General features: G+C 40.0%; 1 protein-coding gene, 1 long non-coding RNA gene and 2 other non-coding genes across 4 annotated transcripts in view; all 4 read right to left on the reverse strand.

Moving 5' to 3' along the window:
• Nucleotides 1–1,236: 1,236 nt before the first annotated feature.
• On the reverse strand, nt 1,237–3,083 carry LOC117816005. Its single transcript, XR_004631888.1, has 5 exons — nt 2,923–3,083; nt 2,194–2,306; nt 1,945–1,997; nt 1,678–1,742; nt 1,237–1,531 (listed from the first exon to the last, which is right to left on the reverse strand). It is a non-coding gene; the product is annotated as an uncharacterized LOC117816005 (long non-coding RNA).
• Nucleotides 1,812–1,901, reverse strand: LOC117816708. Its single transcript, XR_004632003.1, has one exon. It is a non-coding gene; the product is annotated as a small nucleolar RNA SNORD60 (small nucleolar RNA).
• Nucleotides 2,072–2,161, reverse strand: LOC117816705. Its single transcript, XR_004632001.1, has one exon. It is a non-coding gene; the product is annotated as a small nucleolar RNA SNORD60 (small nucleolar RNA).
• A 1,838-nt stretch (nt 3,084–4,921) lies between the features above and the next one.
• si:dkeyp-9d4.3 (caskin-2) overlaps nt 4,922–18,410 on the reverse strand; it is a 53,999-nt gene continuing 40,510 nt past the window's right edge. Inside the window, exons 19-22 of the mRNA XM_034687012.1 lie at nt 16,634–17,430; nt 15,905–16,556; nt 12,878–13,487; nt 4,922–6,897 (exon numbers count right to left, since the gene is read on the reverse strand). Coding sequence (XP_034542903.1) covers nt 6,801–6,897; nt 12,878–13,487; nt 15,905–16,556; nt 16,634–17,430 — 2,156 coding nt within the window. The 3' untranslated portion in view covers nt 4,922–6,800. The remainder of the gene's footprint in view (nt 6,898–12,877; nt 13,488–15,904; nt 16,557–16,633; nt 17,431–18,410) is intronic.

Here is an 18,410-nt window from a genome sequence, read left to right on the forward strand (position 1 = left end):
TGAAGATGACTTAAATGTGGCTGTGGGATGGAAACTAACACCATCACTACTTAAGTGCAGATTATTTTTTATTTTATTTTTTTGTCATCATTTGTTTATTGGTTATTTTACAGTGGCTTTGACATTGCAAAACACAGCATAAGTGATGGTTCAGCCAGTTCATTGAGGACAGGGTCATATACACCTAAAGAAAAGAGTAAGGAGAAAAGGACCCTAACAGATAGTAAAATGATAATAATAATAATAAAAAAAGGTAAAATTATAATAGTAACAAAAAAAAAAAAAGAGCAAAACAATAAGTATCATTAAATAAACAATACAAAAGTTGTGTGCAGCTAATTATACAATTCTATGGTAGAATTTAAGAAGTGAGCTACAGTACTAAAATCTCACAGCTGCTCAAGCAGATGTACACGAAAGGTTGCCATATCCGCTTAAAGTTATCCTTAGATCCCCTAAGAGAGTCTGATCTTTTCCAGCTTCAGAAATTGCAAAGTCTCTCTGACCCAGTACTTCAAGGAGGGTGGTGCAGGCTGTGTCCACTTGATCATAATGAGCTTTCTGGCTACAAGAGTGACATAAGCAATGCAGTTTGATTTCTAGAGAGGCTGTCGTTCTCAGGTTGGATACCAAAAATGTCTGTTAAAGGATTTGGAGATATTGGTCTCCTTAATCTTAGTGCATTCAAAATCCAGGTCCAGTAAACCAAGAGCCTCAGACACAGCCAGAAAGTATGAGCTAATGTTGCATGAGAACTATTGCATCTGTTGCACCAGTCATGGATACATTTTTGAGATCCTGACTTTAGTGCAGATTACATTTTGTTTGTATTTTCCAAGACCCTGCTGTTTCAAACAGAATCAAGGAAGCTTTATTGCCAAGTGAGCTCACAAGGAATTTGACGTGGAGAATGGAACACCGGTACTTAAGACAGTATGAACAATAAATACTGAAACCTAAATATAAAAATACTAGCTGTACAATAGTATAGAAGTACTGCTTAAGGACATAAATACATTTGCCCAAGCCAGAGTGCACATTTTAGCAACAGGCACTACTTTGCATGTCTGTCAGTGTAAACATCAAATTTGTAAATACAAAACCACCTTTCCTTTAATGATCGATCTGCATTTCCCTAACATAAAAGCCATAGAGCTCCATTGCAAAATAAAATATCAGTTACATAAGAGGGAGAATCCACTAGAAAGCATAAATGAAAAAACCCAAGGCAAATAGTTCAGTGCTGAATTTTATTTCAACAAATGGTCCTCAACAGTACAACAAATAAAGTGAGAGTTCCCCAATTTCTGTTCAATCTACAAATACAACTCTACATTTGTTTTACATCTTAAAAGTCTCCAGAACAGGAATCCTGTTCATGTTAGTTTAATAAACTTTGTTTCTCTATAATGTGAATTATGAGACCTTAAAGTTTTCTGTACTTTACAAATGTACGCTTCATACATTTCAAACTGTGGTTCAGGTTCTGTTCTTTGAGCTCCAGAGTTTTCCAATGAGTGATGACTTGGACCTGAAAGAGACAGGGAGATCACATTAGAACTGCCCATTAATAAAAGGCAGAAACATGATGCAGTTGTCAACAGGTAGAAGTTACAATCACATGACAAGTGATCAGGGGAAAGTATCATGTACCACACATGCTACACAAACACTTACCATTACACAGTCACAAGATGTCACACAGGATCCCAGAGTTACTTCATTTGATGAGTCAAATCCACCTGTAAAAAAGGGAAAGATCAACTTTAATTCACGATAAAGTTAACAGTCACATACACATTAAGGTGTTGGAGCCTCAGAATAAAATTAGAATCAGGAGCTGGAGTTCAGCTCTCATAGTAGGTGTCAGAAAAGTTTATTTTAGTTTGTCATCACCGGCTAACAGGATTATCCATGGGCGTAAACACTTCAGGGGAAACTCACCAGATTTAAGACCCAAGCCACGCTGCAGTCAACACTGAGTCTGATCCGAAGACCTGGAAGTAAAGATGAAAAATATTAACAAAAGTGGCAAATTTGAGGTGCAGACAGGGCTTATACTGGAGTCATGGAGCCTCAGAATAGAGTTAGAATCAGGAGCTGGAGTTCAGCTCTCATAGTAGGTGTCAGAAAAGTTTATTTTAGTTTGTCATCACAGGCTAGAACTGTTAGAAAGAAATGATCTAAACTCACCGGTTCTCACATGAAGTGATGCAGGTCCTTATTAGCTCTCATCCTCTGGTGTTGAGGGATTTAGTTCAGGCATCTTGCTGGTCTTCAGCATCCATCATGCTTCTCAGCTGTACCTATGAAAGATGATTTTTAAAAAAGGATTATAGAAACTGGGTACATTTCTTTACATCTGACTTTGTAGGACTACAGCCTTGATTAAGATTTTTAAAAAGGCTTATGTGCAGTTTTAATAGCAGGTGTGGAGGATTGAAATTATTTGACCTGGTGGATTTTAAAACTACACAAAAAAAAAAGTATAGAAAAAGGAAAAATCTTATGCCAGGAAATATTCAAAGATTGTTCTTTGAAAGAGGGAGGGGGGGGGGGGGGGGGGGGGGGGGTTATAACTTGAGGGAAGTTAAGATTAAAGTTATAGCAATGTCAGAACATAATCCAGGTCAGGAAGAGGTATGAAGTAGTAAGTTTCATGAGGCACAAAGAGGAAAACAAGTGTTGAGAATCATGAGGGGTTTGCTTTTGATTGTAGGTTTAAGTATGAAGATTAAGATCAAGATCGAAATAAAGACATCAAATCAAATAACAGACTGCTCCTGATAAAAATGCACATTCATTCTCAGAGTTTGGAACACAACGTGGTCTTAGCAGCATGGTAGCTCCAACTCTCTCAGCACAGCCACGTGCTGCTGTTCAGACTAAGTTGTAAAGAAAAGATCAGAAAATAAAACTCACTTGTTTCACTTTGACTGGTGACCTGTCGTGCTTCTCTCAGCCATACCGACCTGCTAAGTCGTCTTTGTTCCCATGTGGTAAAGTTTGTGGAAAATACCATACAGGGTAATGAGAGACCATTATCACTGCCATGCCTGCAAAGAAGAGACCTAGCTGCACAAAAACTTCACTTATAAAGGACTTCCGGAAGGCCCGCCTCTTTCCGGAAGTCCCGCCCCTTTCAGGCGAGTCAGCTGACTTCAATTTTTCGTCCTTTTAATATCAGGAGAGATTTTTAATCGTGATCTATGGCCAATTATCAGGCTCATAAAGCAGCTGCTCACGACCTGGATGCTCGTGTCTGAAAAAAAACAGTGCTGATTTTTTTTTTTTTTTTTTTTTAGCATAGAAGAACTACATCTCCCATGAGCCTGCTGGTAGAAGCTTTGTCAAAGCTTTATGGGAGTTGTAGTTTTGATGCTTAAGAACTCAAAAACAGGACAAACAGGCTGAAAAACAGTTTTTATCACAAAGCAATAAATGCACTAAATCAGGGGTTCCCAATGTGTGGGTCGGGACCTATGGTCGGGACCCCTTGCAGGGTCACGAGACACCAATGGGGGGGTTGCGAGACGTCTTCCAATTTTCTTTTTCTTTTTTTTATATTTTGATTTGCTTATTTTACCCATTATATAAAAACATAGACAAAAATAGTGATTGAATTTGCAAATAAGTTAATTTAAGATAAGATAAGATATTACTTTATTGATCCCCCGGGAGGGAAATTCAGTTGTTACAGCAACCCAGATTTAAGTTCAATCAAGAAGAAGTTTCAAAAGTAAAATAAAATAAAATAAGATAAGTAAAAATAAAAATAGATAAATAAAGCTAGAATACAATTTAGATATATACAATGTTACAAATGGAATTTAGATTAAATAGCAGTAATTACAGGCAGTATAAAAAAAATGTTCAGTAGGGACAGGTTGACATAGTGTGATTATGGTTGGTAATGACAGATTAAGCAATAAATAAATAAGAATAAATATAAATAAATAAATATGGGTATGTAATATGACCGTGAGTTGTAGTTACAACTATAATGTCATATAACATTATTTCATGAGCTTTCTGCATTTCTTTGTTGCCAGATGACTCCTAAAGTTAGGGTTAGGGTTAGCTAACAGTTAATTAACAAAAGTGATCAGCAGAAGCAGGTTTTTTTTCACAGCAGCACAGTCACATGTGCATGTAGATAAAGTAATTATGTAAGTATGAAGCAACATTTAATCACTTCGAAGGAAAGTTGGGGTCACAAGTCTTTGGCACCTATATTTTTGGGGTCGCGGGCTGAAAAGTTTGGGAACCCCAGCACTAAATACTAAGTAAATACTTTTTATGATTATTTCTTTTTCTTTCACTACTGTTCTTGTATGCATATTTTGCACTGAAAGGGGTTGCACCTCAACTTCATTGCACAATGTACAATGACAATACAAATATATTGTATTCTATTCTAAAAAGATAACACAATCATTTTGTAAAGTCTCTCTTTTTTTGTAAAGTGTCTTGAGATAACAGTGTTATAAATGCAAGGATGGATGGAGGAAAGCTAATAGATACAGGAAACCCTTTTGCTGGTGGTTTTAAACAAAATACAAACTAATGTTAATTGAGAGTTTTAACTCTGCAAAAAGCCTAAATGTAATTACATCTCTTTCTTTGTATCCCTCATACTGCAAAAGTCACAAATATTTAGTCCAAAAGACACCAGAGCCAGCCTTTAATAAGTAGCATTTTTATATTTGTAGAATGCATTTTTCTCTGAAATGTAATGCAGATGAAATGAGCCTGCTGCTTTAAACACTAGTTGTACTTCTTCAATTGACACTTCCAATTTGTAGCCTGAGTTTTTAAGCGAAGCGTTATCTCTCTCCACACACCAAGAAATATGATCTGAAATTCAAAACAGAACAGAAAGATTGATGCAAGATATAAGAAGCACACTTACAGAGTCATGTAAGGTTTAATTTATACATTTATTCTGATCACAGCTGTACAGGAATGCATCATCACAGCAGAAACACAACCTAAACCCAACCATGGCACAACAGCCGTCACAACACATCCAGAACTCAACCAGAAATGTACAGGCTCAATCAGCTCACCTCAACTCATTATCTATATCTATCATCATTATTATTATCATTATTATTATTATTATTAATATTAATATTATTATTCACATAGAACCATCTGTCTCTCAAATATATCTTTGTTTTCAAAGAGCATAAAAATACAAATGGACTCTTCATTGGGATGAACACTGGTGCTTGATCCACTGTCTGGCCTACTTGGGGGACCACTGAAAACCGAGGAGCTGAGGAGGAGCGGAGCCATTTTATTACAGCTTACAGGGTACTGGGGGGGTGGGTAAGGGCTCTTACAATGCTTCTCATAGGTTGCAGGAGGACTGCAGACAGGGTGATTGATTTTTTTAGGACACAAAACTCAACCTATAACCTACTTCTGACATCACACACATACACAAGGATCCAGAGAAACAATAAAACATAATGTAATGAGGGGATAAAAAAAGAAGAAAAAAAGGGTAGAAAATTAATTTTGCATATATGAAAGAACACTACCAAGGCACAGAGAGATGTAAAAGGTCACAGAGGGAGATAAAAAGAGGGGGGAGACAATATGGAGGGTGGGCCGTTTCATTAGAGGCAGTTTCACTAACCAACACTAGAGGGAGCTCTAACAGCTCAAATACCCAGGTATATTATAAACCCTATGTATGTATACTGGATGTACTATATAAAGCATTGAAATATAGGATTATCTTTTTTTAAAAACACTGTTCACTGCAGCAGGACAAAGGGAAACACCGCATGAGAGTGTGTGTACATATGTGTCTCTGCATGTAAATGTGTGCATGTGTATGTGTAGATTCATTTCCAAGCAAACCTCCATAGATGGAGCTACACACCAACAAAGCAGAACACCAGCAAAGTCACAACCAATGAAATGTTTATCCGTATGTGTGTGTGTGAGTGTGTGTGTGAATGTCTCGAGTCATGGACACACATCTATATCGTCGTTCTGATCTTTAGAATAACTACTGTAAGAGTGGGAGGACATTGACATGAGCATCAGCAGGGACTACACACACTCGTAACGACAACAACGGCAACGGTAACAACAACGGCAACAACAACAACATGAAGAGAGACGACACACAAGTCAGGAAGTTCCGGCTAACCACAATCCTCCACTCACACAGAAAGAGAAATCTGGAAAATGCATCTTTTTTGACATCTCAGGAGTGAGACAGACTCAGAAAGCGGCCTGTCTTTCTGTGTGCTTTTTAAAAACTCTCGCTGGTATCTCATCTGTATGCATCCTGTCTATAGATCGAGCTATCTTATCCGCCTGTCAGTCAGTTCATGTGCTTATTTTTTGCAAGCAATATGCTTATCTGTCTGTCTCCCTGTCTGACTGAGTTTACATCTCTGTCCTAGCCAGAGTCTGTGGAGATAAAAGGATGAGGAAAATGATTGTGCTTCTCGTTCCACGCAGCCGTCTCAGACTCTTCTGGAGGTGGCGGCGACTCGCTGGGCTGCAGAGGTCAGAGGTTGTGTGGGAGCGGCCTCCTCACATCAGGAGGCGTTCTAGAGCTACCGCACCAGACGAGGAGGACTTCTCCCCTCCTCGGTAATTTGCTGTACAAGGCTACATGAGAAGCGCTCGAACACACACACGCACACACACTCACACACTGTCAGAGCGCCAGCGTCGAGCCTTGGGAGAGTTCTCTTGATACACCTACGCATGATGAGGAAGAGGGAGGGGGGGGATAAAGGGCTTGTCGGAGACGGGACGTGGGCAGAGGATCAGTCGAGCATTGCATCCAGTTGGTCTGCTAAGTCGTCAAACATGCTGCCGATGTCATCCAAGATGGAGGCTGTCTCCTTTTTGTTGGAGAGAGAGCTGCGAGTTGGAGAGAGAAAAAAAAAAAGAGTTAAGCTGATATTGATGCAGACACAACAAAGTCACAGTAAAATATCACAAATGGACACACTGATAAACTGGTGTACACATTGCTGATTAGCACTTTAAAGATCTTTTCTAATGAGGTTTGCAGTTTTCCCCAACAAGGATACACAGGACTCTATTGGAAAACTCAAAAGTACTTCAAATCTGCAAAGAATGGACTTTTTTGGCGCTAATTTGAGGTTGAAACATGTTCTGGGAGAGAGATATGACCTGGAAATAATATCAGTTTTTCTTTTAACACCACCTTTGGTTTTATCAATTGATGCAGTAAACGTGTCCTGCATTTCTTCAGGTGTTTTCACAGCCTCACATCCCTCTTTCTTTCAGCTACATACAGCTGTTTAAGATCTTGAAACTAATCAGTCATGCTGCTTTTTTGCTGGAAAATACTTTAGACAACCTGGAGGTCTGACACTAGGGATAGACCGATTTTCCACCGGGCCGATATTCGGCATTTTGACGCATATCGGCATCAACCTTTTTTTTAAAAATCCGACGGTTGATAAGAGATAAATTTAAAACTGGGTTATTTTGGCTCATTTCTCCCTGCAGTTTCTCATCACAGTGGACGAGCTGAGCAGCATACAACTACTAGTGATTAAAAACTCATACAACCCCACTTCAAAAAACCTGAAATATCACTTTAAAACAAAGATTAGTGATAGATTAACATTTTAGTTATGTTGAAATTTTGGAAAACTTTATTTACTGTAGAAAACTTTAGGGAGCTATCTATTTGTTTAAGTTTTCATTTAACTTTATAAAACATGCGGCTGAGCCTGGGAGCTCCCTGCACTTTGTGTTAGAATTTTAAAACAAAGATGTCTATTGTATAAGATAAAAAAACCTTTAACGTGTTGCAAATCTGAAAAGCTGTTTTATAAACATATGCTTAAAGGCATTTAAACAAAGTTAAGTGTTGGAGTTTGTATTATTCAAAATTTTGACAACAATATTTTCCCTTTTACTGCAAATGAATATCGGCTCCAAATATGGGTTATCGGCCTCCTTGACTACTAATAATCAGTATTGGTATCGGCCCTGAAAAAACCATATCGGTCTATCTCTATCAGACACCAAAACAGTGGCGGCAAGTTGACATATGACCTCTGTATGACAAGAACACTGGTATCACTATGAAGCATGGGAGCTCATGTACATTGAAGGGGCTCCCTTCAGAGGCAGATCCAGGAAGTAGCCAGGAGTAACCTTTATCATCTGATGAGCCATCCCAAAATCCTGAACTATATCACCGGTGGGATCATTGACTGTTTCTACATGCCTTCATTTCTGCCCATTGAGACGTGTGACACTACAAAACCTGTCTATCTAGGTGCTGAAATATTAAGCTGATACAGATACAGAGTAACATCATCATTCACTTGAAACTGTGTCTCTGTTCTATGATGGATGTAAGTACAACAATAACTTGTAAATAAAATATCTGCTGAATACTACAATAAAGCTTGTTTAACATTTGCAACAGCGCCATAGCAGAGCTCACCATCATCAATCATGCTTTTGTATTTTCAAATTGATCCCACAGTTGTGTGATATTGGTGTCCCTGTGTGTGATTTAACACTATATTAAGGTGTTGCAGAAGCTAGGGGTAAACACACAGTGGAAGCTTCACACACTGCTCTGCTGGCTCACAGTGACCCTGTCTTGCCCTTTGTGGTGCCTCTGTCAAACCACTTACGCAGACACAGCGGTGGGACAACTTGGTCCCTCATCACACCTCTGCTAGAGAGGCACAAGTATCATGTCTTTAGCTGAAGAAATGAAAAGAGGCTTACACTTGGCAGCTGGTAACTGACTGTATCTTTCTACTGTTGGTGTTGAGCTCGTTGTTTAAACAGTTTTTAGAGCTTTGTTGCTGAACACAGGGGCCATCTGTTTCTTTCTCTAAGTTGAAAGAGAAATCAGATAAAAATAAAGTTGATGGTTGCTGACCACTGAGCTGCTAAACTTTGTGAATCTGAAGCAAGCTGGGATAAAAGTTAATCCATTGGAGTGACTTCACGCTGTCTTTTGATACATTACATCTTTGGTACTACTTACAGTTAGTATAACAGCCTTTAACTGATCTTATATTCAGTAATAACTTATATAAATAGTAAGTGGTACAGAGGTTGTGATGTTGTATCTCCTACCAACAATTTTATTACTTACTTTTTACTGTTATTTTGATTTAAATATTGCTTTTTTATTTTAGTAATTCTAACTGTTTATCTTATTTTATTTTTATTTATCTATTCATTCATTTATTTTACTTTATCTACTCAGTTTTATTGATATTTTTAGCCTTAATTTTATTTTCAACTCTTATCCTTACGCCTTTCTAAATGTATTTATTTTAACTATTTCTATTCTTTTTGTTTTTTAAAGTTATATTTTGGGGCTTTTTCACCTTTATTGATAGGACAGCTGAAGAGAGACAGGAAATGGTCGAGCGGCTGGGAGTTGAACCGGCGACCTCTGCAACGAGGACTATGGCCTCTAGGTGGGGTGCTTAGACGCCACCAGCGCCCCAACTATTTATATTCTTAATTTGATGCTTTAACTTAATTACACATATTTCATTGTTGTTGGTGTGCACTATTTTAAAATGATTATATATATATTATTTTTTTAAATATGTCTTGCCATTATTTTATTTCTGCTTCTTTCTTGTTTTCAATCCCTGTAAAGCACTTTGGGTTGTATTTGACTTGTATGAAAGATGCTAGATGAATAAAGCTTGATTGATTGATTGATTGATTGATTGATTGATTGATTGATTGATTGATTGATTGATTGATTGGTTAATTGATACCATCATACTGCCTGTTTTATTTTGCTGCCCATGTAAAGCACTTTGTAACTCGGTTTTGAAAAGTGCTCAACAAATAAGATGATTATTATTATTATTATAGTTCTGAACATAGCTGTTAATTGAGAGCGATTTCATCCTGCATCCTCACTGCTTACTTACTCTTCATGAACATCTGTTCTGTGTCAGAGCTGTATTTAGTAACAGCTAATGCAAACCAAACAACTCCTGCTGCTGCTGCTGCTTCATCACATGAAACACATCAGTGAAAACACAGAGAGGACTTCGCTCTGAAGAGGCTGAATAAAGAAAGCTGAGCTGTAAACAGATACACCTGTTACCTTTCTGTTGCTCCTCTGTTGTATTGCTGGGGAATGGAGTCCTGAGCGTTTCAGTGTTTGTCATGTGGTTTAAACACACTTTCTGTAGTCATGGTAACTAAGGGGTTTCACGCAAATCGAGAGTGTCAATGTCACAGCAAATCGGTTATAAATACACCAACCCTGTTTCCATGTGTTTGCTTTGACTGTGGGCTCTTCGACACCACAGCACACAATGTTTTTAGCAACTGTTGATGTGGTTAAGATGCCAGCTACAGGCACAGATCAAAATCTGACCCTGACTTAAAAAATGAATGAGAGTCACTGTTTTGTCAGGTTTCTACAGAGTGTTAACCTTTAGCTTCAGTTAGCTTTCAGGGAGTGATTTCATTTTTTAAAGAGATATAATTGGCTTCCTCTTTTTAAGAAACACTTCAGAAACTGCTCTGTTATCTGCTTTCTTTCTAAAAGAGAGAGAGGAGAGTTGTTCTGAGCATTGGTTTATGAAGAGGCCTCTTATCATTGTCACAGCTTTAATTGCTTTCTTGTTCTTGTTTTACATTTCTGCACAAGGCATTCAAACCCTCATAATGTCTTCGTCTAATGTAAAGCATTAAGGCTTTGATAACAGACATTGTGGAAGTTATGCTAAGATAAAAATAAATATAAAAGTTCTAAGACAAACATGAATATAAATTCAAAGGTGCATTGTGTAGAATTGGGAATATTTAGCGCTATCTAGCGGTCAGATATTAAATTACAACGCTCCGCTGCTAGTTTGTCTAGTTAGTGTTACAGTAGAAACATGGCAGAGCAAGATGGCAGATTTTGTGGAAGGGGACCCGGTCGCTCCATGTGTAGATATAAGAGACTCAATCAAAGCTAACCAACACAATGTTGGTATTCAGGTAATTTTACACTCATTTTAACATACTTATGAATATTACATTCCATGATGTATTCTAAATGAAGTTGCACATTTAATATTTGATAATATGTCATAAGGTACAATATTTTGAAATCCCACAAGGTACACAATTTTTTTGTGTGAACGCAAGTTAATCATCTTGTGCGCACAAGTTAATCTTTGTGAGTGCAGCTGTGGTAATGACCCCACATCAAGTGCCGTTATTTGTCATTAAATGCCAATTTTTTGGACTGGTCCCTTATCACAGATGCAGTCTATGGGAAGGGCCAGAGCCGGCTCTTTTTCTTAAGGAGGCTCAGATCCTTAGACATCTGCAGTAAGATGCTGCAGATGTTTTATCAGTCTGTGGTGGCAAGTGTGTTATTCTATGCTGCAGTCTGCTGGGGAAGCAGTATAAAACACAAGGACGCGAGGCGACTGGACAAACTAGTGAAAAGAGCTGGCACTGTGATTGGAACCAGGTTGGACTCATTGGGGGCTGTGGTGGAGAGATGCACACAGAAGAAGCTAGAGGCCATTCTAAATTACACAGATCATCCACTTCACAACTTCTTTGTGGACCAGAGAAACAGAGGCAGGGGACGTCTCATTTCTCTGCGCTGCATGACTGAGAGATACAGAAAATCATTCATCCCTGCAGCCATTAGGCTTCATAACTCTCTAGTTAATGGGAGATGAGCTGACAGACACCTGAATTACTTGTTTTATGTGATGTTTATAATTTTATCTGGCTGATTTGCCTTTTATTTGACACCTGAATTTCCCTTCTGGGATGAATAAAGTGCATTCCATTCTATTCTATTTGCTTTCTCAAGGAGCAGACCAATGATTTTAAGGACTCAGTTAATACCTTCTGTGCACAAAATAATGATCTTGTGCATACAAGATAAATAGTGTTACCTTTGCAGGACATCATGGGCTCTGTAATATTTAGCCAAGCTTCAGGATTAAATTTGCTGGGCAATTCATTGACTCAAAAAAACACTGTAAATCTTCATGAACAACAAGCTTTAGAGGAGTTACATTTGTGGTATTTATTTTACTCCAGATAGGCTCAGTAGTTTCCCCTGACATACAGCCTTTGTGCTAAGCAAGGCTACTACTTCCTGACCAAACCTCTGCAACTCTGAAGGAAATTGTTTTATTTACTGCCCTCCTTTCAGCGCTCCTTCGGACCCCCCCCACCTCCTCTCAACTGTAAGAATCCATGCCCATTACCACAGAAACCACTCTATCAACTTAAGAAACCACATGTCATATGGCTGAATCCAGAGCATCTGATCCCTGAAGGGAAGTTTGCCTCACTGCGGTGAAGCAGTTTCTTATTTGCTGGGCATGCATTGAGCGGCTTGGTCCAAGCCTCTTTGATTGTTGCCCAATCACAGAGCCACGGCTGAGTGTCCTGGATATTTTTCCAGTGTTTAGAACTGACAGCTCCCTGGCAGTGATGGGATGTTCACTCAGTTTTGACAAAATGTGTGCTGGATTTGAATAGCATACTCCACCTTCATAGTGAGAAGTCAGAGTGATATTCATGCTACTGCTACTGCTACTGCATGCTGTACTACTGCTGTAACTCAATGTCTCGTGTTGTAGGTGAGTGGTGCATCCATTCAAGCCTTAGAAAGGCTCCAATGCCACTCACCAAAACCTTGTTTATTCTGAAGATTAAATGGATTTCTACTCAAGGCCTGCATCAAGTCCTCTCACTTTTCAGCTCTACATTTTGCAAAAAAACCCCTGAAATTTATGATCCAATCTGCTCATCATCAGCTTCAGCTCCTGGGCGATTGTTGTTGGATGTAAACGGTGCATAGTTTGGCATTAACTGTGGATTATGTGTTAATACTCACTCGTTTTGAGGATCCTCTTCCTTCATTTTATGTTCTACAGCCTGCACAGCTGCAGCCAAAGAGGCACTGGTCTCCTCCAAACGATGCTGCACCTCCTCCTCTTGCTCTTCCTCCTCTTCTTGACCCTCCACCTGTCTCACATTTTCTTCTTCTTCTGCTCTCCTCCTCCTCTCCTCCTCCTCCTGCTGCTCCTTCTGCCTCTTTTGCTCTTTCTCCTTCTCTTTCCTTCTCTCCTCCTCCTCTCTCCTCCTTTCCTCTTCCTCCTCTGCCTCCCGTCCACCCACTAGATCGATGGAGAGACCTGCAATAGAGGAGCGGGGAGGCTTGACAGGGTGCGGAGAGGGGGTAGAGGGGCTCTGAGCCGGTGAAGGGAAGGTAAGGGGGAGCCCTGGAGAGAGAGAGGGGCCAGAGGGGGTTTCAGGGGCTGGGAGAGGAGTGGTAGAGAGAGGAGTGGAGGGTTTGGGAGCTGGGGTCGGGCTGGCTGCAGCTGGGCTGGTAGCAGCAGAACTCGGGCTCTTTGTAGCTGAAGCTACTATTGCTTTGCCGGGTTTAGGAGCTGTTGGAGGCCCACGGGGTTTGGGGGACACAGGAGGAGGAACGCGCTTTGGCTCTGGTTCAGAGAGAGGAAGAGAGAAATACAATTATTATTTTGCTGCAAGTCTAAAGCAAATAATGTGAAACTATTGAACACAATCCATACTACATTAAGTAGATAATGTTACCGACTGTTTATTACGAATATTACAACTTTATACTACGTATCACTTTGTTAACATAACCTTTAACCTCCCAAGTTTTCTTCCACAGGATCCTACGCTTTAACTAACAACTAGAGCAATGAAAAGTTACCTGTATTTATTTATTTATTTATTTTCTTTATTAATGAGGTAATATTTAAAGACAAACTATGACAAATTGGTTTAAAATCAATAAACAGTTTATCCCTCCTATTATCCTTGGGGTCAATTAGACCCCATTCAATGTTTAACGTCTCTAAATTAATGAATAACATATTTTTTTTTGGCTTCATATTTCATGACTTTAATAAAAATTTAAAATGTTGATATGTTCCAATTTCCTGTAAAAAAAAAATGCATCAATGTTCTTTGGGTTCAATTTGACCCCAGGCTGCTTTAGCTGTATAACATAAGAAATATCAACATTTCACACACATTTGTTTTGGTTGTTTTGGATGATATTATGGTCACTATAACCAAGGACACTTCTGCATGTGACTGCAGGAGCTGGGATCGAACCGCCAACCTTTAAATTGAGATATAATATTTCCAGCCAGCATGTCTCTAAAGACATTCAATGATGTGCCCTGTGTCATACGTTTTGATAACATAGAAACAAGGCAGGGCTGCCGATAGCATGACAAACTCAGAGCAGTTTGATGTTCTGTTTTTCAAATAAAGTCCTTCTGAATGCTTTTAATTATGTTTATGCTTGAAATATGTTTTATTTAAAGGGCTATTTAGGTAGTCAACAAAGAAATATAAAGTACCTGACACATTAACCTGGGTAACAATCAGTTTCTGGAGTTTTAAATTGCTGGGGTCAAATTGACCCCAAGGATAAAAGATGTTAGTAAATTTGAGGATAACAGGAGGGTTAAAATATATCTTTTTATACTGTAGCAAAGAGTTGGTGGCAACTCAGTGGCTTTTTTTTTTCTTTTTTTTTCCAAAAATGGGTGTCAGGGAGGGTCTGAGGCAGATACTGACTGTAGTTTACATCAGTGAAAAGTTCTGAGTTTTAGGATGTTCACTAAAGCACTGATGATGAACAGGTAGCTAGCACATACAGTAAATGCCTCTAAGTGGCCACATATGAAATGTAAATGTTTTAAGTGTTTGCTGTATGTTTTCGTTGATTGTTACTGTTCTGGTTTTTGTTTTGTTTTTAACTCTGTAAAGCACTTTGAATTGCTATTTGTATGAATGGTGCTCTATAAATAAACTTGCCTTGCCTAAGTATAAGATGGGTCATCAAAATTATATTTTATTTATTTTTAAAAAATGCTATAAAGAATTTTTACAAAATGACTATTTGATATTTTTGGACCACATACTGACCCAAAGGCATACATGATGAAATATCTCTTGTGATTATATGGGAGCTTAAATATAATTTTCTTTATATTACAATTTCTAATGATTGGTTAATTATTTGGTCTACAAGATATTTTTTCAGGCAGATTTTTTCTCCCCTAATTTTATTTATATATCCTTTTATTGTCTGTCTGACCTACTATCATCACAAATACACAGTTAGAATGATGCAAAACAGAAAAGAATAGCAGCAAATCCACATTATCGAGAAGCTGAAACATCAACATGATTAAAAAAAATAATGGTTTAACAACATAGCTGCAGATTTATTTTTCCCTCTAAATCCACTTATGACTAATTATTTCAGCTCTAGTTTATCCCCAGAGATGCTATGAGCATCAGAAGAAAACATGGAAATGATTTCATTACAGCCCCAGTGTGGGAGCATCCGATAGCTGGACATTTAAGATGCATGAAATGTAACTGCAACACTCCCTGTCTGTATCACTGCTGGTGCTGTCTGATGAAGGAAAAATACCAAATTAAATATCTGAAACAAAGCACATACATGTAAAAATGAAACTGCACAAAGACGTCAAAAGACTACAGAAATGCACTGCTTGGTGTATTTGAGAGAAAATGTATGAAGGGCGATTTTGGGGCCTATTTGGGAGTTTTTTTTATGTACATTTTCACCACTTCTTTCTTTGAGCCGTTAAGCCCCTCAAATATACATCTGGCACACTTGTTCTTCAAAGCAAAAACAAAAGCCGTCTGACACACTTGTTGCTCTAGCTCAATTATTTCCCCCCTAAATGCAGCCAGAAAACTTCTGTAAAAGTTCTGTAATCACTTAAAAAAAAAGTCCACAGCAGTGAATTATCTTTGACAAGACTACACTGACAATCATTCCCAACAGGAGCTAAACTCAGTCACTTAATAAACCTGACATGTTCCTGTGTGTGTGTCTCACCAGGACTCTGTGCTGTCTCAGCGTTGTCCGGCCCCGGTATGGGGACCCTGCGTGTTGGGGTGGGAGGGTCGGCTTGTGTCTTCTTCAGGGCGACTGTGGATGGTTTGGGTGAGACCGGCGGCTTCAGAGACTTCCTGGCCTCCATCCACTCGCAGCTCTCTCTGTTTGTCTCTGTCCTATCAGAGACCTCTGACGCTGGCCTCCTCCTCAGGATCACGCCCCCGTTCTGCTGCGGCTCGCTGCCTGTTTTTCGGCTCCCCTCTGTTTGACTGCTAGGAGGGTGTGATTGCTTATTGCTTTGAACAACACCTTCTGTATGCTCAGACGTGCGTTGCCGCCTGCGTATGGTGTCTGTGCCGGTTGTCATGGTAACAACAGTGGTAGCCGCCACGGATGCAGGTGCTTCAGAGTCTGTTTCCAGAGGACGCGGCTTTCTCCTCAGCGTCGCCGTGCCATCTGTGATTTCCAAAGTTGAGGAGGAGACCACGGTGGAGCGAGGCCGGGGCTCTGGACGGGGCTGTGCCGGCTGCCGTGTTGACAGGTCGGTCTCATCACCAGGTCCGCTGATGGTTCTGCGACGACTTAAGAGGTCATCCTCCTCAGAGCCAAGACCACCTGCTCCTGCCTGTCGCCGAAGCATGGGTGGACTCACCTGAAGGTCACATGACTGTTACATTCATATAAAATATAAATCAGGTAACATGTAATCTCAAAGTCAGATACACCCACCTGCAGGTAGCTGTTGCTGCCTCCCATATTCCTTGGCAGGGTTTTGGCTCCACCCACCATGGATGTTTCCAGCAAAGCGGCAAGGCTGCGGACACTCCCAGAAGTCCCCTCTGATCTCTCTAGGCCCCCTGACTCTTGAGGTCTTCCCAGGCTGCCACAGTCACTGGCTCGCCGCTCCCGATAGGTTGGCAACCCTAGAAGCCCCTCTCCTTGTGGCTCTCCCTCCCCGTCGTTACCAGTAATGGAAGAACAGGACCGTTTAGGCGGAGTTGGGGGCCTCCCTTTTCGACGGGGCCGGAGTGTTACGGATGACTGGCTGCGGTTAACTGTGACATCATTGGTGGCTGCAGTACGTGCAGAGCTGCTGCGGCACACGGTGGCGTATCGAGAGTCTGATTCCGAGCCGATCAGACTGTGAGTTCTCTGACGCTCCTCCTCCTCACAGGGCAGGCGAAGCATAGGAACCGGTGAATCTCCTGTTCCCATCTGAGTTGAGGGACGCGGCCGAGCCCTTGGGGAGGCCTGGTGGGTGGTGCGGGAGTGTGGGGGAGTTTGTGGAGGGGTTTGTGTGGGTGTGAGGGGAGGGGTCTGCGAGTGTGTGAGACCCGGGCGTGGTTTGGCCAGCGGGCTTGGAGCACCTTCCCTTAACTTCTTCGCCTCTCTGCGGGGCTCTGAGCCGGTGCTGCTTCCAGGACTGGAAGGAGGGGTTGAGGGACTTTGTGGAGGCTCTGAGCTGCTCTCTCCTCTCTGCAGCTCCTTCAGTCTCCTCACTCCCAACATCAGCTTCTTCTGGTGGCCTTAGAGGAGGCAGGGTGTAGAGGAGAGGAATGGAGGAGTTATTGTGAGGAAGAAAGATAATATTCAGACTTTATAAGACTGTCCAGAGTACTCCCAACTACCATTTTTATAATTAACCTTTAAATTGACATCCACATTAATTGGAAAAAATGCAAATGTTTCTTCATGAACTTGTAGGTAATCTTTTATTTTATCTGGAGGTTCCCGGTGCCCAGACTGCTGACAGGTACAAGGCTTCAGAACACTAGCTCCAGGGCATTATGATAATTATCACATTTTACTCTGCATTCTGTTATGTTCAAATTTAGTAGTAATTACCATAGAAAGATCTCTATTTGATTCCAGAGAGTAACCATAATAAAGTATAAAGACTCTTAAGTTGAATTTCTGTTTCTTCTTCAACAGAGGCGCTGTGTAAACTCTGTCCGTGACTTAAACATGAATTCAAAGATTAGTGTTAATTCGTCCCGTTTGGAGGCTCATGAGAATCCCTACTATGGAAGCATCACTGACAATGGAAACAGAGGGACTAATTTTAGTTGTTTACATAAACCATCTTTAAATCAATATATATCGTCAACTTGTTTGTCTTTAGTTGGTCGCTGGATAATAATATGTATAGTGAGCAGTCGGTTGTGCAATTTAGAAACCTTTTAGGATAAAAAGGACTGCTCTGCTTTGCATCAGGGTCCTGTCAGGATTCTAATATGCATAACCACCTGCTCACAATACTTTATCCCTTACATACATCATTGTCGGCTCCAAATATTGATATCTTAATTTAACATGAACACGGTGCTCTGAACCGATTTCCCTTACAATTTGACTTCTTTACAGTGGCACCAATGACTTTGATCCTACACTTTACCTTTGAGGAGATTTTTACATTTTCATAAATATCATAATTATTTGTTTAGTTTGTTTTGCAAATCTTTAATTTTCACAGTATTGCTGTGCCATCATGTTATCATTATTTTGG

Source organism: Notolabrus celidotus, chromosome 7 (assembly GCF_009762535.1).
Source record: "Notolabrus celidotus isolate fNotCel1 chromosome 7, fNotCel1.pri, whole genome shotgun sequence".
NCBI lineage: Eukaryota > Metazoa > Chordata > Actinopteri > Labriformes > Labridae > Notolabrus > Notolabrus celidotus.